A 20,078-nucleotide genomic window follows, 5' to 3' on the forward strand; every position below is an offset into this window, starting at 1 on the left:
TTTGTCTCTTTTCTTTTTTCCTTCCCCCCCCCCTTTTTTTTTTTGTTTGGTTTTTCTTTTTTACTTTCCCCTAAATTCCATTATTTCAACATCTCTCTCCCCGCTGGACGCTGATCCCCCCCACCGCGTTACATTGTCCCTGCAGACATCAACACTGCACCTTGCATCAGAAAGTGTCTCCCACGGACGTCTCCATTGGTGGGACCCCCAACAAACCACACCGGTGGCGGGAAGACCCCCCCTAATTTTCCCCTTTCGTCCCCCACTAATACTTTTGGACACACACATACACAAAAAAACCACCAAACTATCAAAAATGTAAAAAAAAAGCCCCAAAATGTTCACGTTTCTTCATCACGAAGCAGCGCCGCCGCGCGGTGCCGCCCGCCCATCGGTGTCACAACCCGCGTCAGGCCTCAGCCTCAGCAGGGCTGGGGGAAGGGAGTGTCTCTCCGGCCGGCGGGACGGTGGGTTTTAAGGCAAAATCTGGATTTTTTGGGGGTGTCAAGCCCCCGCTCTGTGGTTTTGCACAGGCAAGAGGAGACCTCTTGGCCCGTTCCCTCCTGACCCCCCAAGATGAGGCCAATGGAGATAGATAGGGGGGCCTATGACCTGTGACCCTCCCCCGACACCAGCCCTTTATTTGGGGGGGAGGGGAGGGGCACAGCTACATTCACACGGTTCCATTCCTGTCACAAGAGCTGCTGGGCTCAGCCCTCTTGGCCCTGCACCCCATTAAAAACCAGTTCAAAAGGGGGAGGTCAGGATGCTGGCCCCCCCACCTCACGAGGGCTCAGCCATGAGGGACCCCAACTGCACCCTCATCCACCTTGCCATGTCCAGACCCAGAGCACTGGCAGGGTCCAGGCCTGGGAGGGGTAGGGGGGCGCTGCCTCCCACCTTGCTGCCTTTGGTTGCTGGAAGCCAAAAACCAAAAGACCCCCCCCAAAAGGGAAGGAACCCCCCTCAAAAAGAGGCAAAGCGGGGGGGGGGGGGGGCGGCAATTGCATATTCTGGTGTGTTGGCGCAGAGGGTGCATCAACTGGAAGACGTTTCCAAAGGGGAGGAAAATGGGTTAAAAAAAATAATAACAATATAATAATAATAATAGTAAAAGAGAGAAAAAGGGGATTTTTCCGGCCAAGAAGCCATGCAGGAGGCGGGGGGGGGGGCCCCGGGCATGCAGTGGCTCCCGCTCCCCGGCACCGGGCCCGGTAATACTGAGGCTCCGAAGGCAAAGGCACATCTTGTGGTAGAAAACTTCGTGCAAATTAGGAAAACATGGATTTGTTGTGGTTTTTTTTTTTTTTCTTGCTTTTTTTTCGGGTTTTCGCCCCCTTTTTTTTTTTTCTTTTATACAGATTTTTTTTTGTTTGTTTTTTTTTTTTTTTTTTCCTCTTTTTCTCTGTTGCTGAGGGGAAGGTCGAGCTGGTTACACTCTGCCATGCACAGCATCGCCGGCACGGCGGGGCCGAGCCGGGTCGCCAGGTCCTGGTAAAGCACCATGCACTTATAAACAGGGGGTTTTGTCCGTTTTTTTTTTTCTTTTTTTTTTTCTCCTCTTTTTCGCTGTTTTTTTTTTTTTTCCCTTGGGTTTTTTTTTTTAATGCTTTTCTCAGGTCTATAAAAAATAACCCCAAACGAAAGAGGGCTCCGTTGCCGCCAAGTGCTTCTTTTGCTGTTTTCTCTTGTTCTCTTGCGGGTTTTCTTTTTCTTCTCGTGTTGGATGTCTTCTCCTCTCCAGGGATTTCCTCCATCCAGCCCTTTTCCTTCCCGCGGGAGGCGGGGGAGGGTTTGGCGGTGCCCTCGCTGCCATCCCGCACATCCCACAGTGGCTTCTCTCCATCACCCCCGTGAGCTGTCCCCTGCGGCGCCGGGGGGAAACACCAGTCTGCTCCGGGGGAACACCGGGGGTCTTCCTCATCTTCTTCCTCCCCTGCGCGGGATGGGGACTTCCTCCAGCGCTTCCCCCTCAGTGGGGGGGGATCCTTAAGGGGGTTCTCCGGGTCTGTGTCCCTTCCACCGCAGCGGTTCAGGCACTTGGCGCAGGGTGGTGGGTGCGGAGGGGGCTTTGGGGTTCAGGGGGGTTTGGGGGGTGGGGGGTGCTTTGGGGGGTGCGGGGGGGCTCTGCCCTTGGCGTTAAAAAAAGAAAAAAATCCCAAAAAACCCCAAAGCAGCCAAAGGCCAGGCCGGGGGCTCTGTTTCTTCCTCCTCTTCGTCCTCCTCCTCCTCTTCCTTTTCCTCCTTTTTTGTAATATTTTCTTTTCTTTCTTTTTTTTTTTTTTTTTTTACCAATCCCTCTTCAAAGTGCATTTCCTACAAATGTGCAACACAATCGCGCCCCCCCCCCCCCCGTACCTGTCCACAGGAATGCATAGCTCAGACACACGGAGTGTCCCCTCATCACAGCTCCCCCCGCCCAACCCCCGGGGTGGGGACACGTGTGGGGGACACGGGGACACGGTAGGGGGGGACGGGAACCCCCAGCCCCCTTCCTCCTGTGAAAGTCATGACAAGCCAAGCCCCGGCCACTGCAGCACCATGTCACCGTGTCACACCCCGGGCTCCCCTGACAGTCTGTGTGTGGCCGGGTGGGGGGACGCCCAAAGGGGGTTTGATCTTTTCTACTCACATGGAGGCAGGACCGAGGGAGTCGGCAGCCGCTGGGGGTCAGGCGCTGCAGGAGCATTGCTGGCACGAGTTGTGTCAGGTCTCAGCGTAGCGCTGTCCAACGGGGGCAAATAATAGTGTTTTTTTCTCTTTCGTGTGTGTGTGTTTCTTTGTTCTCCTGGGGGGAGGGGGGGGGTGGGATCCTCCTGGGTTGGAGGGGGGTGTTGTTTGTGTGGGTTTTTTTGTTTTGAAAAAGTTTGACCCTTTTCCTTCTTCCTTTCCCTCGCTCTTTCCTTCGGGTGTGGGTTTTGCTTGTCGTCGTCGTTGTCGTCGTCGTCGTCATCGTGAGTCCACGCTCTCCGTCGTCACCACAAGGCTGGGCCTGGTGCTCAGGGATGTTCCTCTGGGGGTGCCTAAAGCAGAGAAGGGAGGCGAAGGGGCGGCACGGCGGCGGTTATCCCAGGTACCAGGACTGCCGGGAGAGAGGAGAAAGCCTGGCGTTACCCTGTGTCCCCACGCTGTCCCCATGCTACCCTCACTGCCCCACTCCTGCACCGAGTTCACTCAGTGCCCCCCATCCTCCTCAGTGGCCAAGGCGATGCTCTGCAGGGAAAGCGTCCTGCTTGGGGACAAGCAGAGGGGTGGCAGAACTGGGGACCCCGCGGGGTGGCCCCTACCACCCTCCCGTTGTCTCTCCCCCCCATCTCCAGCCCCAAGTTCAAGTTCATTCACGATTACCTCATGTCTGGTTTCCGTTGGCAACGAGACAGCTCGGAGCCGTTGCTTCCCTTAACCCTTCCCAGCCCCACCACACATGACCAGAGAGCAGCCTGTCTCAGCCACCACGCCCGGGAGCATGGGACACTCATTTTGTCCCCACTTGTCCTCATTTTGTGCCTCAGTTTCCCAAGGCAGAGCATCCTTCTGCCCTGGGGAAGCTCCTGGAGTGCATCCAAACACACATGCACAGTGACAGGGACAGTGACCCACACAGGATTTGGGGTGCAGGGACCCTAGCACCCCGTGTCTCCTCTTTAGGGACGCAAAAGCCTCAGGGTGCCCACCCCACTCTGTCCTTTGGAGAAACTGAGGCAGGGCACTCTGGTCAGAGCCAGACCCCAGTGTTTGCCACCAGCAACTGCACAGCATGCCTGGGGTGCCCTAGCTCATGGGCCCTGAGCATTGTGTCACAGCACAGCACCCTTGGGTACCCCATGGACCGGCTCAGCCCCCCAGCTTCTCACTCCCGCCACGGCGCCATCTGTACTCCATCCCACTGCATCCCGACAATGCCCCTGAGGAGACCACTGAGGTTGTGCAACTTGTAGCACAAGTGAGGCACAAGGTGCTAGCGCTGGCCCATGGCACTGCCCACGGTGCCTCACCCACGGCTGGTTCAACACACCCAGCACCAGTGAAGATTCCTGGGAAAGGCGCGTGCCACATCCCACCATGGCTGGAGTGGGAAGGTCAGGGTGTCTGTGTCTGCCTGAGGAAGGGGCACACGGCCCCAGTGCCCCGCATGCAGGGATGCTGTGCATGGTGCTAGCTGTGAGCATGGCAGGGACCTCCTGCTGCCATGGGGGACATTTGGTGGCCACAAGTCACCAGGAGCACCTGTGGCCTTGGCTTGGGCACCAGCTGGGGATTCTCATGGTGGCAGTCCCAAGGTGGGGATGCCATGGTGGCAATACCCATGGTGGGGATACCCATGGTGACAATGCCCATAATGGAAATACCCATACTGGGGACACCCACAGCAGCGATGTCAAGCCAGCAATGCCCAAAGCAGCAGTGCCCACAGTGGCAATGCCATGCTGGTGATGCCCATGGCAGCAATGCCCACAGCAGCGATGCCCACCACTGCAGCAATGCCATAGTGGAGACACCCACGGTGGTGACGCCCGCAACGGCTGTGCCCACAACAGCGATGCCCACAACGGTGATGCTATGACGGCAGTGCCCAGGGTGAAGGCAGGAGGGTCCCCCCAGCAGCATCCCAGCTCTCACCTGTGCCTGATAGATACTCCCAGGATCCCTTGGTCCTAATCCCACGAAGGAACGGTTCGCAGGGGGCGTGCCTGGTGCAGAGTAGGCTGGGGAACAAATGAGAGCTCATTAACGGGGCTGCCGGTGGCATCGCCATTGTCCCACTGCTGCCTGGCACTGCTGGGACAGGCGTCCCAGACACATGGAGCTAGCACCAGGGCAGTGTCCCTGGTGGTGTCCTGGCAGCACATGGAGGTGAGGGATGCTGTGCCTTCTGTGCCTGTGCCCTCTGGAGGGGTGGCTTTGTGGTGATGACTGGCTGGGGGCACCTTTGGGGTGCCAGTGCAGTGCTGTGGGGCAAGCGCAACAGGAGCCACCAGCTCCACTCAGCCACATCGCCCCATTAAGACCTCCACCCCCAGCTAGGTAGGGGTCCAGCAGTGGGACCCCCAGCCCTGCTGAGCTCCTGAGACCCATCAGGAGGGGGGGAGCGCTCAGAGCCAGCTGGCCCCAGGGCTCCTTGGGGACACACAGTGTGCATCCTTCCCTGAACCAAGGGGAGACTGGCACTGCCCAGTCCCTCCCTGCGGACATGGTCCCATCACTGGCTGGGCCACACCACCCCACAGCTCTCCCCTCCACGTCATGCCATGTGACCTCCATACCAATGGCATCCAGCTGTGGCCTGTCTCCAGGGACGTGGCAGCCTCTCTGGGTACCAGGAGTCCCATGGATACAGCAGGATGGGGACAGGGATGATCTCGTCGATCATGGTGATGGCACACCATGGTGATGGTAGCAGTGTCCCACCACTACAGCACACGCCCTGATGCCAGGCTGGGGGTGACACCAGCGTCTCCCCTTTGTGACCCCAAACTCCTCCTGGCCAAGGCACTGAGGCCATCTAAAGGATGAGCTTGTCAGCGACCACTGCTAATGAAGGGTACCCCAGGGGATCTTCAGGTGCCCTGCACCCAAGTTGCTTCACAGCCCCTGATCAAATGAGGGACCCCATGCTGGGGACCCTGGTGGCAGAGTGAGGACGGCAGCCCCACGCAGCACACACAGCCCGGCACCCTTCCACCACCGCAGCCATTCAGCCGGCCCCTGCCTCACCAGCAGCACCACCGCGTTCTGAGGCACGGAGAGGCAACTGCGTCCCTTGGCAAGCCCTTCCTGTATTGGGGGGGGGGGGGTGTTTGGGCAAGGCGTCGGCTCAGAATGACACGGGGCTCCATCCGGTCCCTGGGACCAGTGCAGGGCGCCCCCCCACCCCCAGCTTGGTGGGGACACACAAGAGCCTCCTGCCCAAACCCTGCCTGCTCCGACCTGCCTGAGACCCAGCAAACTCATGGCGTGCCAGCTGCCGCCCTCTCACCGGCTGCGGGGAGCCCACCTCCGCCAACGTCCCCCCCAGCAGCACCGGGGACAAGGGGGGAAGACGCTTTGGGGGGGCTGCAAGAGGAGGGGGCCAGCCGGGCCGGGGAGAGGGGTGGGCGCCGCGGGGTGCTTACTGGGTGATGTCGGCGAGGTCGTCCCTCCCTCGGTAGTTGTCGTAGTGGGTTTGGTGTCAGGAGAGACGGCCAAGCGGGGCATGCCAGGGGGAGGTGGCGGCGCCAGCATCTGCGGGGGCAAGTAGTGGCTGGGCACTTTCACTTGACCACTTCCATTTAACTGGGGACACAACACAGACAGAAAAACAAACAGCACAAGCCATTAGGAAGCATGGGCAGCACCAGCAAAAGCCGGCCTGGGAGCGCCTGGTGCCGGTTGGCACCCGCACAGAGCATCCCTCACTGCTGGCACAAGTTTGATGGGTCTCAGAGCAGCCCTGAACAGTCGGCACCAGCCACTGGGGAATCATGAAGGGGTGAGAAGCAGGGGGGTCAAGGTGGGCTTTGGGGGGGGGGGGGGGGCACGTCCCCCACCCCATAGCGGCGCATGCCGGAGGCAGGGTGCTGTGAGAGGATGGGGCACCCTGTAGTGGCATCGAAGGCTCCTGTACCAGCTCCCCCCCTGCTCCTGACCCAGTCTCTGCTAGCCCCGGCACTGACCTGCTGCATGGGGAGAAGATCAGACATGCCCCTCACCCTGTCATCAGGTCTCACCGGGTGCTGGGCAGAGCTCAGACAAGCTCCCCCAGACTGTCTGTGGCTGTGGGGCAGAATGGGGCACAGGAGGGCAGGGCATGGGGATGTAGCCACTCCTAGGCCCTGGCTGCAGGCACAAAGGGAGCACAGGGTGGGTGTGCGGGGTGCAGGGTGCATGAGGTGCATGGCATGTTGGGGGCACTGGGTACTAGGTGTGCAGGGTAGTGCATCTGCTGGGTGCTGGGTGTGTGGGGTGCTAGGTGCACTGGGTGCTGCAGGCACTGGGTGCTGCAGGCACTGGCTGCTGAGTGCACTTTGTGCTTTCTGGGGGTGCTGGATATGTGGCATGGGGGGTGCATGGGGTGCTGGATGTGCTGAGTGCTGGGTGTGCGGGGTACTGGGATGAGGGACAGCACACAACAGCTTAGTGTGGCCCTGCCACCCGATGGGGACATGGCACAGTGGGGACAGGGCTGATGGGTCACCAGCCAGAACCGGGGCACACAGGGCCCATCAGTCTCCTGGCATGCTGGCAGATGGTGGCTCTTTGGCAATGGTCACATGTCCCCTGCTCCCACAGACAACCCCACACCCAGCCAATGGCTCAGCCCCAGCACTCACTGCCCTATCTCTGCTCCATCACCAGAGAACCAAGCTATCAACACCGACCAGCTGCAGCCGCGCTCCCAAACCAATGCATGGCTGCCCAGCCCTGTCCAACACCCTACCAGGCTGGGTCCTGGCACCGAAGTGCCACCAGAGTGCCCTGACCCCCAACTGTGGTGGTGGTGACGGCAACAGTGGCAGACAATCATAAAATCATGGAATGGTTTGTGTTGGAACGGACCTTAAAGCTCAACCAGATCCAGCCCCCCCGACACGTAGGGACACCTTCCGCTAGAGCAGGCTGCTCCACGCCCTGTCCAACCTGGCATTGAACACTACCAGAGATGGGGCATTCACACATCACCCCAGTCAAGGGGATGCAGCAGACCCCAGTGCCCCACTGCGAGCTCAGTGATGGGATGCAAGGATGGGGTGGCATCCTTACCGGTCCGGGCTGCTGGTTGGACGGGTCACAGGCCAGTGAGACGAGATCTTTCAGTGGGTCCTGTGGGTTGAGATGAGGCGGGTACCGAATGGCCGTGTGGGGGAAGTAGGTGGAGGCCGTTTGTGGGAGGATGGAGGTGGTGGGGAAATGCAGTGCAGATGATGGGTGTGGGCTTCGAGTGATACCTGCAGGCGACAACGGGAAGAGGGGGACACCCCAGTGTCACCAGAAGCCAGCTACTGGCCCAGCCCCACACTGCTCACCCACTGGCTCCATGCCTTGGTTTCCCTGTTAGGCCACTCACCGCTGTGCACTGCGATGACGGGACGGTGGTGCTGCGTGAAGCTGCTCAGACGGGGCGAGGAGTCCTGGGGTGACGGGCTGTTGAAGGGGGACTTGTCCATCTCTGTCTTCTTCACAGTGGGGGAGATGCCTGAGGCAAAGCAGGGTGCAGTGTCAGAGCCCGGCACCCAGCTTGATCCTGGGGTTAGGGGGTCCCTGAGGACAGGCTCGGCACGAGTGCACGTGTGTGCACATGAGTGAGGGTGTACATGGATGTGGGCAGCTCTATGGGCCTACCACAGGTGTGCACATAAACACATGTAGCATGTGCAGGCACGTGTTCACTCATAGGCATTTGTGTACCTCTATGCTTGTGTGCACACGTGTGTTTGCATGTGTGGGTGCCTACCCAGGGGCCAAAACTGGGGGTTCCCATGGGTGCACCACTGGACCCCTGGGGCTGGGGTTCTGGCAGTGCAGGAAGCTGGGGCAGAGAGGGAGGGGTCAGTGGTGCCTCCCACCCTCCTCCATCACCATGGCTTTAGCTCTGGCCATTCGGCCAAGGCCTGGTAATGGGTTTAGCGTCTTCTCAGCTGGTGTTTAGGAGGATTTCCTGGAACATCCCATATGGGATTGCTGCCCCCTTCCCTCCTGCCCCGGATCAGGCCACCAACAGGGGACAGGAGCACCCCTGCATAGTCCAACCTGCCATGCATACCCACAGGCAATGCTTTGGGCAGGGCGTGACATTTCTCTGAGGACTCACCTGGCCCATGGGCACAGTGGTGGTAGAGGATGGGTCACTATCCCCAGCACCTATGGGGCACCCTCCTGGGGCAGGACTCGCTTTCCCCAAATTGCCTCCAGTCCCCCAAAGCCAGACACCCTCCAGGCTCTGCCAGCACTGGGGGGTGGGGGGGATGGATGGATTCTGCCCCACTGTTTGGGGTGCAGGGAAGCAGGATAAGAGCTGAAGAGGGGGGAAGATGAGCAGTCCCTGGCCTGCAAAGGCACCCCGGGGTGTGGGAGCCGCCTTGCCAGCCCCGCAGCACCGCTTTAATTAGCCCAGCCCCCCCCCCCCTTTTCTTAATGAACAGCTAATTGGGGCTGTCTAGACAGGAAAGGGAAAAAAAAAAACCAACAGAAAAAATGCCAAGAAAGCAACAGAGCTGCTGCCCGCAGCAGAAGCATCCGCTGTGGGGCTGGGAGAGGCTGGTGTGGGGCTGGGGCACTGGGCTGACCCTACAGAGAGCCTGTGTCTTGGTGGGGGGGTCTACAGCAACCTCACGGCCCCTCCAGCCAGCTCATGCTTTGACCTGAGCATCCTAAAGCAACCCCAGGCTCTCAAAGGGGAGGACAGACAGTAGTGACCTGGCTGGGGGGCCCCGTAGCAGTAGAGGGGCACCTATAGGGAGGCACCTGTAAGGAAGCACTTACCCCCTTCCATGTCTTCTGTCCAGTTGCGGCTGCTGCTGGTGGGGGAATTGGAGGAGGTGTAGTACTCGCCCCCCGGGCTGGTGTCGATGTCGTCCTCCATGGACCCCGACTTGTGCCGTTTGCTCCTGGGTGGGTAGGGGAGGAATCAGCTCCAGCCTGCGGCAGGACACAACCTGTCCTGTGCCTCCACCACAGTGAGATGGTCAGTGGCCCATGGCCAGGCTCGGGTTCACCCTGACATCACCCCCAGAATCACCCCATCATTGCCCCAGCATCACCCAGTACCATGCCAGCATGGTCCCAGGATCACGTACCCGCTGGAAGAGGTGCTGGGCAGTGTCCTCCGCATGCCAGTGCTGGAGGGGTTCAGGTCATAGGCCAGGTGGCCCTGGAGCTCCCCAAGAGAGAAGTTTGGACCCGTGCCTGTCACCACCGGTGCTGCAGGGAGAGAGAGGGATCAGGGGATTGGGGGAGGGGGGTCAGCCCATATCTGGGATGGGGAACAGCTGGGATGCTTCCAGTCCCAGGCAGCTTGGGGGGCGTTGGTGGCATGATGGTGGCACTCACTTCGGGACACCTGGATGAGCTCGGTGACACTGAACACCCCCGAGGTAACAAAGCTTTCCTGGAAGTCTGTGGAATCTGTGCAGGAAGAGAGAAGGGAGCGCTGTGGATGGGGGGCCAGATGGGATGGAAGCACCCCTCCTGCTCCACACTGTCTTGTGGTAAAGCTTGAGAGCACCCCAACATCCCCAAAGCCACTGTAATGCTGCCCCTTGAACCCTGCTCTCACCCAGCGTGATGGGTTTGCTGTCCTCCTGGTCCGAGCCAATGCCTGTCCGGGGGCTGCTGCTCTGCTCTGCATCTGCAAGAGGGAAAAATACCACCAGGATGAGGCACCAGTGCAAACCTGGGATACACACTGGTTCCCTGCCGCAGCAGCCCCCCTCACTAATCTGCGGCTTGGGAAAACTGAGGCACGGTCTGGCAGAAGTTCCAGGGCCAAGTTGGCACATCCCCAGCCATCAGGAAGAGCCACCATAGGCATCCCTCGTTATGGGCAGGAACAGGGACAGGAACAGGGACACCCTTGTGCTGCCATGTGAGGGGAACCCACAGCCCTTGTCCTGCCCTGAGGCAGTCACAGCTGCTGGGCCTTGCTCCTGCCTCTCCTACTCCCTCCTGCTGCTGCCACCCAGCTCGGGCAGTGCTGCCACTGCCAGGCATCGCTTCTGTCACTGCACAGCACCTAGTTCTGCCTCCTCCAAGCCCCTCAGAGGGCAGTGGGACATGGGGCAGTGCCTGTTCCTACTCCTTCAACACCATTTTAGCTTTAGATATAAAAACCTCTCTCAGACGCTGATATCAGCGGCGCTGGCACACCCCGGCATGACACAGAATAGCACGGTGCAGCACCGCATGGCCAGTGGGCCCTCTGGTTCCCTCTGCCTTACTGTGAGCATCCTTCCTTCACAGGGCAGGGCACCCACCAGCCCCCAGATCCCTTTCATAACTTTCTGCCACACATTTCCCCCTCTCCTCATCCTCCATCCTGCCTCCCCATCCTCCTCCTCCTCCTCCCACCCACTGGCCTCCAGCTTTCCTCTTCCCCAGCTTTGGCTGATGCCGGGAAAGAGCCACGACACCACCAAAACAGCGTGGCCGCAGCTGCCAGCCCTCCTGCTGTGGCTTGGCTGGCCTTTGCCCAGTTTGCCCTTTTCTTCCCCGGTTTTCCCTGCCTCTCTCACCCCATGCCCCCCAGCCCCTCACACACACACACACTGCACTCCCACCCCACATCCCGGGGGCTGCTGGACACCAATGCCAAGTGCTGCCATTTTGTCTCCCTCCCTGGTTCCCGAGGTTCCTCCGCCACTGCTGCCCATGCCAGCCTGGCAGCCCCTTCCCCACTGGCAGCCATACCACACTAGCGCCACGGCCCAGTGCCAGCCAGCCCTGTGACCGCCATTGCGTACGCCTGCAGCTTCCCCAGGGCAGCCATTTTAGGGAGCAGCGATTTCCGCGGCAGTGCATCGGGAGGGGTTTCCTCCCAATTCCTTCTCTCCATTTTCCTTCCGCCCCCCTTGTTCTGAAGGCCAATGCACACCCAAGTGTATGGGGGGCACAGGCTTGGGGTGGCCAGGCGTCCCCCCCCCGCACTCATGGGCACCATGCGGCCGGACATGGCCCCTCCTCGCCTCTTACAACAACAACCGTCGCGGCAGCTCTGGAAGCCGTTAGCCATGGAGCCGGGCCAAGGCGCGGGGCGGCAGCTGCAGCCCCGTGACCTCCCCGACACTGCCTTGGGGCGCCCCAGTCCCTCCCCGAGGGGGGATTGGGCGTTAGAATCCCACCAAAGCTGGTGGCCTCCACATGGCCCATGGGACCTCCCATGACTGCTTGAGCTGGGATGGACCCTGCTTGCCCCAAATGCCCCACGTGGACCTTTGTTCTCCCCCACATACCCCACACGGCCCCTGCTTACCCCATGATGCTCCACACAGACCTTTCCTCACCCCCAGTTGCCCCACATGGACCTTTGCTCTCCCATGACGGTCGGCACAGCCTTTTTCTCCCCCCAGAGCCACCCCAGCGTGTCCTCTGTAGCCCCCAGGCACCCATCAGGGCCACTCGCTTGCCCTGGGTACCCCTCTGGGTGTCCCCCACATCCTTCCACCAGCATCATCCCCTGACCCTGATCCCAAGGGAGCATCCCCCAAGCCGACACCCCTGATTCCAGCCATGGCAGCCCAGGAGCACCTGGGGTCTCTCAGTACCTCTGAGGTCTGCCAGCAGGGCTGTCCCCTCCTGGCACCCCTCATGTCCCTGCAGATGGAGGGCTGTGGGTGCCAGGATAGGGGCTGTGGCCTCAGGACCCCCCGTGGTGGGGCTGGGTGATCTTGCCAGCACATTTCTGGCTGCCTCCTCCAAACTCTGCTCTTGCCGCCATGTGAGGGCTGCCTGGGGCCTGCTGGCCCACTCTAAAATGGCGGCCTCTTTCCTCCCATCTCCACAGGATGTGTTTTTCGGGGAGACACCCCAAATCCACCACCCAGCAAGTGCTTCAGTTGCATTGGGAGGGTGAAAGGCTGGGAGCCCCCCAGCCTCATGGGTGGGGGACAACCTCGTACTCTCTGCATGCCCAAATGATGGGCTGGGGGATGATGAGACTGATACGAGACTGTGGGGTTTAGTGCATGGAGGGGCCCAAACAGGTCGATCCCATCTCTGCTGGAAAGAGCAAAGTCTGTATCCTGAGGCAGGGTGAGGGCTGTCCGTATTCTCAGCCCCTGGACCAGTGCCACCCATTGAATTATGGATCCTGGCACAGTGCCACCAGCCCCACAGAGACTCTCCCTGGGGCCTCAGCACATGGGAGCAGCTCCTGGGCAGGATCTGGGGGTTCAATGCAGGCTGGGTGCCCCCAGGGCTGCTGAAGAGCCCTGGCTCTGTGCCACAGCACTGATGGGCACAGGGACTGCTGTAGGGTGCACGTGCAGCAGCTGGAGGGTACTGGAGGCTGGTGGGAACCCCCCCTCCACCCCAGGGAGGGCAGCAGGTTTCCTCCTCCAGCTCTGTTAGCGAGGGGCCAGGAGATAGGAGAGGGCTGGGCCCCACTGCCTCAGTTATCCCTGGGGCTGGGGTGGGACCCTGTGGTGGTGTTAACCCAGGACAGCTCCCCCTCTCCATGCCTCTGCCTGGTCCTTCCCTACAGGGAGCATCAGTAGGGCCCAGAATGATGCTCCTACTCCTGGTCTCCGAGTGTCTCCAGTCCTGGTCAAGGACTGGAGACACTTGGAGACCTGAGGGAGCCCGAGTGCTGCGTGGCAGCAGCTGCAGGGAGGCGGGGGGGGGGTGTCTGTGATTCGCAGTCTCTCCCTACAAGACCCCCAGCACCCCCCACCCCACAGTGGCCCCATGCCCCTTATGTAAAACCCGCACCAGCACCGCTTGTGTAACCTCCTTTAGATAATCCCCAGAGAAACACTCTGTGTTCCAGCTAAATCCCAGCTCAGCCAGCACGCCGGGAGCACCAGACCCCTCTGCCACGCTCCCTACAACCCCCACTTCCCCTTCCACCCCCCCTCCTTCCCCAGACATCAGCAGTGCTACAAGGGCCTGAGATGAGTTTGCTGGGTCTCAGCCCACTTTCAGCCAGCTCCTCCTTCCCACGCTGAGCCCCGGGAAGGTCCTGGCTGCAGATGTCCCCCAGGGTGGCGGGGGGGGTCACACCATGCACCCGCTGCCACGTCCCAGCCTGCAGCCGGCCCGGGAGGCTGAGCCAGAGCATTTGTCCTTGGCTGACCCTGCAGCAGTGGCCGGGGGGGGGACGGGGGACACGGGGCCTGGTCACCCCCTCGCTCAGCCCTGCCAGGCCTGGGCCTCATCCAGGGCTACCAGCGCCTGCAGAGCACAGATGGCAGCGGATAAAGGGATGGCTGAGACCCCCACATCCTCTGTGAGACATCCCCTCTGGGGTGCTGGCACTTTGTGCCTCTGCCATGGAGAGGGGGGACCTAGGGGTGCAGATGCAGGAGGGGATGAGGGACAGGAAAGAGGGAGAGAAAGGGAGGGAGGGAGGGAAGGGTGAGGAGGGTAACTAGAAAGGGAGGAAGAAATGAAAGCGGAGAGAAAGGGAAAGGGAAAAGGATAAAAAGAGAAGAAATGAGGAAGAGAAAGAAAGAAAAAGAACAAAAGAAAGAAGAAAATTAAACCAAGGAAAGAGAGAAAGAGCTGACAGGGAGGGAGGGAAGGAAATGGAAGGTAAGGCAGGAGTAAGGCAGGGGGCAGGAGGAAGGAGAAGTGATGCGGGGGACACCCCAGCTCTTCAGGTGCAGTCAGAGGGTTCCAGGCCTGGCCCTGTGCTGCTGGAACCACTGTCCCTGCCCTGCCCCATGGCACAGCACAGCCCCATGGCATGGCAGGGTCCTACAGCATTCCATTACATGGCTCCACGGCACAGCCCCACGACGCAGCCCTGTGTCATGGCATAGTCCAATGCCACTGCACAGTCCAATGCCACTGCCCCATAGCACAGCCAGCCCCACCGCAGAGTCCCACAGACTCCCCTCTCTGCCCCTACTGACCGCAGGTATCCATCCCCAGCACATGGTGGGAATCTCCCTCCCCATGGCCAAGCTCTGAGGCTGCACAAGCCTGAGGGAGAGGGGAAGAGCAGGTTGAGGGACCCCAATCTCCCAAGCCAGCTTGGGGGCACATTGTCCTGCCAGGGGGGTTTGGCAGCACAGGTCCTGCAGTGGCATCTGCCACCCCAGCTGTCCCCTGCCAGCATGGCAGGAGCTGGCTGCCTGGCCAGGACAGCAACTGTGGCCATGGGCAGGCAGCCGGTGGCGGGGGGGGGGGGGGAATGGCGGGTGCTGGCACAATGGAGCTCCCTTGTGTTTTATCCACTGGGTCCAGGGACTGCTTTGCCCCCCCAGCCCTAGCACTGTGGACGTGGCACCCTGGCTGGGGCCACAGGGCTAAGACATGAAGAACTCGCTTCACTGGTGGCACTGCGGGAAAGCTGCCTGGCTCTGGCACGGCTCCGGCACACTGCCGGCTCAGCGCACTGCGGGAGAGCCGGGGAAGCCCTGACCTCCCCAAGGTCACCGGCACACCATCCACAGAGCTACAGTGTGCCAAAACCAGCCCAGTTGCAGCCACCTCCGGGACACAAGAGATGCTGCAGGGGATGGGGATGGCTGTGGTCACAGCACCCTGGTGAGCCCCTTTCCAGCCCACCTCTCAAGGGCAGGGATGCAGCCCCTGTGGATTCCCTGTGGATAACCTTGTGTGTATTGCTTTTGGGCCCTGCCTGTAGAGTGGAAATATACAAGAAACCTGGAGAGGGGCTTTGGACAAGGGCCTTTAGGGACAGGCCAAGGGAAATGGCTTTAACCTTCCAGAGGGGAGACTGAGATGAGCTCTCAGGCAGAAGCTCTTCCCTGTGAGGGTGCTGAGGTGCTGGCACAGGGTGCCCAGAGAAGCTGTGGTTGCCCCATCCCTGGCAGTGTTCAAGGCTGGGTTGGAAATGGGCTTGGAGCAAGCTGCTCTAGTGGAAGGTGTCCCTGCCCATGGCAAGGGCTTGTGACTTGAATGATCTTTAAGGTCCCTTCCAACCAAATACCGTGCACCCCATAATCTCTTTGCGCTCTTGCCCATAAATACTGTCCTGGGGGGCTGGCAGAACAGTGCTGCCGGAGGGAATTCCTGCTCTTCCATCTGGAGGGACCACGCAGACGCTTGGCACGTCCGGACCCAAAGCCCTGGCACAGGCTTCCCGGCAGATTGGTGCCATCTGCCTCAGCAAGGCTGGTGAGGGGAGATAAGGGGCTGCCAAGGCAGGGGGATGCAGATGCTGGCAGCATGGTGGAGGTCCCTGCCTCCCCCTGGTGCCATCCACGCAGCGTCAGGGCCAGCAGCGATGCCACCCTGGGACCTGCTGCCTGCTCACCCCTAGTACCCATCTGCTCCCACTCCAGGCACTACCAGGGGGAGCTCACTTCAGGGCAGAGCCTTGTCCCCAAACCCCCGTCAGCTGCAGGGTCCCTGCCAGCTCTAGAGCACCCCAAAGAGTGTGAGGGGACAACACTGAGCCCAGCCAGCCTCTTTACAGCTCCTGCTGCCCCCCAGCTGGATCAGCATCAGGATGCAAGGATGGAGATGCAGGGCTGGAGATGCAGGGCTGTGGGATGCAGGGATGGGTGTCTAGGGATGGGGTGCTGGGATAGGCGCACAAGGGTGCAGGGAGGGGGGCACTGGACCCCCAGCTTGGCTCTGCTCGCTGGGAGGGATGTGCTGCTCCCGAGGTCCCGGCACATGGAGCGACTCCATCGATCCCCGGTTACTGCAGTGACTTTCACCAGCGACCTCCGAGCTCCCCCCGCAACCCCCCACTGCAGCGCCTGCCCCGCCCCCACTGCGGTGTGCACAGCACAGCCCCGCACTGGCCCCGCACCAGCCTGCACCTATCCTGCACCCAGCCCCAGCCCCGCACCGTCTGCACCCATTCTGCTCCCATCTTGCACCCAGCCCCGCACTGTCTGCACCTATCCTGCACCCATCTTGCACTATGCTGCATCATCCTGCATCGAGCCTGTACCATCCTGCTCCCAGCCTGCACCCACCTTGCACTGTCCTGCACCATCCTGAATCCAGCCTGCACCCATCTTTCACTGTCCTGCACCATCCTGCTCCTAGCTTGCATCATCCTGCTCCCAGCCCGCACCATCCTGCTCCCATCCTGCACCCATCTTGCACCATCCTGCTCCCAGCCCGCACCATTCTGCTTCCAGCCTGCTCCATCCTGCTCCCAGCCTACACCATCCTGCACCATCCTGCTCCCAGCCTGCACCATCCTGCTTCCAACCTGCACCATCCTGCTCCCAGCCTGCACTATCCTGCTCCCAGCCTGTACCACCCTGCTCCCAGCCTGCACCGTCCTGCACCATCCTGCTTCCAGCCTGCACCCATCCCGCACTCAGCGCCCCGGAGCCTTTCCCCAACCAGGCTCTCCTCATTTCTTACTTTCCCCCGTGGGTCTTTCCCCCAGACGAGCGGGGGAAGCAGAACGAGAGCTCCCCCCCGCCCCGGCGCTGCCAAAGCAGCAGCAGGGAATTTGTGCTGACCTCAGCAGAAGGCGCCTGGCCCAAAACCACGTGTGCAGCCGCATCAGGGGGGGCGTGGGGAGCTCGAGCGGCCCGGCCGGGGGGGCCCACATCCCCTCAGTCATCCCCTGTCACACCCCTGGACCTGGGGATGCTTGGGGGGGAGGAAGCTGCAGGGTGTGATGTGCAAAGGGGAGAAAGCAGGATGGGAGCAGGACGGGTGCTGCTGCCTGGTCCTGGGCTCCCTTAACCGGGACCCGGAGCGACCTTAACAGGGCAGCAGGAGCCTTATCGGAGTATTTACAGCCCCATGTTCCCAACTAGAACTCAGGTGACCGCAGGCGCTGGGGACAAGGTCGCTGCTAGGGGGTGGCAGAGGAGTACCCACCTCCCTGGGGACACCCATCGGCAATGGCATCCCAATGCAGTGTGGGGGACCTCAGCGTGGCTGCCATGGGGGTCCTGATCCCTGCTGCCAGCACAGCCACGGCAGGGCTCCCACTTCAGCCCAGTCTAGTCCAGGATGCCCCCACGCCAGCCCAGTGTGCAGCACCCCATCCCAGCCAATATGGGGTGCCCTCAGCATAGCATACGGCATCTCAGTTATGCCCTGGGGCTTAACTGGATGGATCCCAAACCCAGTTCAGCCCAGCACATGCCAGAAGGTGTGGCTGGGCAGGCAGATCCTGGTGGCACACACGGCTCTATCTGAGGGGACTCCCAGGCAGGTGAAGGCCATGGGAGCAGCAATCCCTTGGTGCACAGCAGGAGCTGCTGGTGTTTGGGTTTTGCCCCAGCTGGCGTTATCATTGCTCCTGTCCCCACCTTGGTCACCCACTGGGTGAGGGACTGTTACCACAACCCACAGCAACCTGGCAGTGCTGGATGCTTCCAGCTCCAGCTCTTGGGCACACCAGGAACAGGCTGTTACTGGGCTGCTGGCACAGGCAGCGTGGGATGTGGGATAAACCCCCCAGATCCCCCTCTGGGGATGCCCAGAGCCAGGAGCATCCTTGGGGGCCACTCACTCCCCTTCCTGGCACATGAACCTCCCCCTGGGGGCTGGCTCCATGGGGACTCATCCTGACTCTGACCCACAGGCAGACGAGCACCCACCTCTCTCACGGACGAAGTAAGCCAGGTAGAGGTCCAGCTCCTTGACAGAGACACTAATGTGGTGGGGCTGGACGCAGAGGATGGGGTTGGTGCACTGGCCTGACTTGACCAGGCGCTCACCGTCGGTGCTCTCCAGTGGGATCCCTTTGAAGAGGATGACCATGACCAGGTCCAGCCGCCACACCTTGTCTGCCTGCCGCAGGCAGTCGATGCGGCGCATCTTCCCCTTCTGGTCAGGGTTGGAGAGGACGCAGCATGAGGGCTTCTTGCCGGTGATGGAGAGCACAAAATCCTCACGGCACTCGGGCCGGATGTCCTTGCGCAGCTTGGCCAGAAGGCGCGAGGCCCATTTCTGTTTCACCTCTGGCTTCTCACTCAGCAGCTCATCTTTCACCGCCCTCTCCTCGTCCTTCGTCATCCTCTTCTCATGCTTCTTGAAGTACTTGCGCTTGCGGGCTTGCAGGTTGAACCATGTGTAGGCGAAGGCCCGGACATGGGGGAGCAGCGCCTCAATGAAGGGGTGGAACTCATCCTGTGGGGCAGAGGGATGGGTGGTCACTGGAGAGGGGCTTTGGATAAGGGCATATAGGGACAGGTTAAGGGGAATGGCTTTAACCTGCCAGAGGGGAGACTGAGATGAGCTCTTAGGCAGCAGTTCTTCCCTGTGAGGGTGCTGAGGCTCTGGCACAGGGTGCCCAGAGAAGCTGTGGCTGCCCCATCCCTGGCAGTGTTCAAGGCCGGGTTGACACAGGGGCTTGGAGCAAGCTGCTCTAGTGGAAGGGGTCCCTTCCTGTGACAGGGGGTTGTGACTGAATGAGCTTTAAGGTCCCTTCCAACACAAACCAGTCTGGGATTCTACGATCTGATCCTGACAGACACAGCAACCCTACCTGCCATTGTGCCTGCTGGAGCCACCACTCCAGCAATGGTCAGACACTGCCAGCCCACAGCATCCAAGGCACACATGTCCCACACCCCAGCTTCCCCTGCACCAGTGGAACGCTCCCTCAGTTTGCCCCAGTTGCAGCCATGCTCCAACTGCCTTTCTCATGTGTGAGTGCTGCAGTATGGGTCCAGCCCCGGGAGAAAACAAGAAATTGCATCCCCAAGGTGTCCATGTGCTGCAGCCAGGGGAAGACCCAGAGCCCAGCAGGGGATGGGGCAAACAGCTCTGGACACCGCACTGGTCCCACTCGTCCTAGGGCAGCGATGCCATTCCCTGGCTGAAGCAGCTGTGTCCCAAAGTGACCCTGCTTGGAGGGAACAGTGTCCCCTGAAGCAGGCTCCCTGCACGGATTAACCCCATATGGACCCTGATAACTGCTACTTGGTCCCAAGTCCAGCACAGACCCACTAACCCCAAACCAGCTCCTGCACAGCCTCAGACCTGCTTCCTTGGCACAGACCTTGCTGTGACCTGGCACAGACACCCCAGCACAGCCCCCACTGTCCCCTGAACCCAGCACAGACACCAAGAACTGCATCACCAGTCACCAGCATGGCCTCCTCAAACCCACCAAAAGTCCCCCAAGCACAGACCTGCTGACAGCCCCTGCTCTGGACCCAGTCTCACCAGAGCTGTGACCCCATGGGTGTCCCCCCATAGCCCACCAGAGACCCCTCTTGCTGGAGAGCCCATCCCACCCATGGAAACCCAACTCTGCTGGGAGATGCAGAGCCCTCCTGACCCTGGGGACCCATCCCAGCCTGGGGGACCCATCCTGCTAGGGGATCGCATCACCAGTGGCTGCTCACAAGGCAGCTACAGCCCACCCCCCCCAGGTCTGGTTCCCTCCCCAGCAGAAGCCACTAATTCAGTGCAGCTGGGCAAGGGCTGGGCATGTGGCTTAAATTAGGGAAGAAGGTCAAACAAAAGTAAGACAGGAGCTGAAA

The 20,078-nt window shown here is 60.7% G+C and overlaps 1 protein-coding gene across 2 annotated transcripts; it reads right to left on the reverse strand.

Moving 5' to 3' along the window:
• Window positions 1–649: 649 nt before the first annotated feature.
• NFIC (nuclear factor I C) lies at window positions 650–18,741 on the reverse strand. Of its 2 annotated transcripts, XM_062636589.1 has the most exons (10): window positions 18,186–18,741; window positions 10,253–10,324; window positions 10,027–10,101; window positions 9,774–9,897; window positions 9,460–9,584; window positions 8,045–8,173; window positions 7,741–7,925; window positions 6,114–6,273; window positions 4,621–4,706; window positions 650–3,082 (listed from the first exon to the last, which is right to left on the reverse strand). In XM_062636589.1, exons 1-10 carry the CDS (start codon window positions 18,601–18,603, stop codon window positions 3,065–3,067), a joined length of 1,392 nt encoding a protein of 463 aa, XP_062492573.1. In that variant the 5' UTR covers window positions 18,604–18,741; the 3' UTR covers window positions 650–3,064. The 2 variants fall into 2 exon arrangements, with proteins under 2 accessions (XP_062492573.1, XP_062492574.1); XM_062636590.1 differs by lacking the exon at window positions 6,114–6,273 and having other exon boundaries at window positions 18,186–18,740.
• Between the last annotated feature and the right edge of the window lie 1,337 nt (window positions 18,742–20,078).

The sequence above is a fragment of the Pezoporus occidentalis genome, unplaced genomic scaffold (genome assembly GCF_034315485.1).
Source record: "Pezoporus occidentalis ecotype Australia unplaced genomic scaffold, CSIRO_AGI_Poc_V1 ctg483, whole genome shotgun sequence".
Taxonomy (NCBI): domain Eukaryota; kingdom Metazoa; phylum Chordata; class Aves; order Psittaciformes; family Psittacidae; genus Pezoporus; species Pezoporus occidentalis.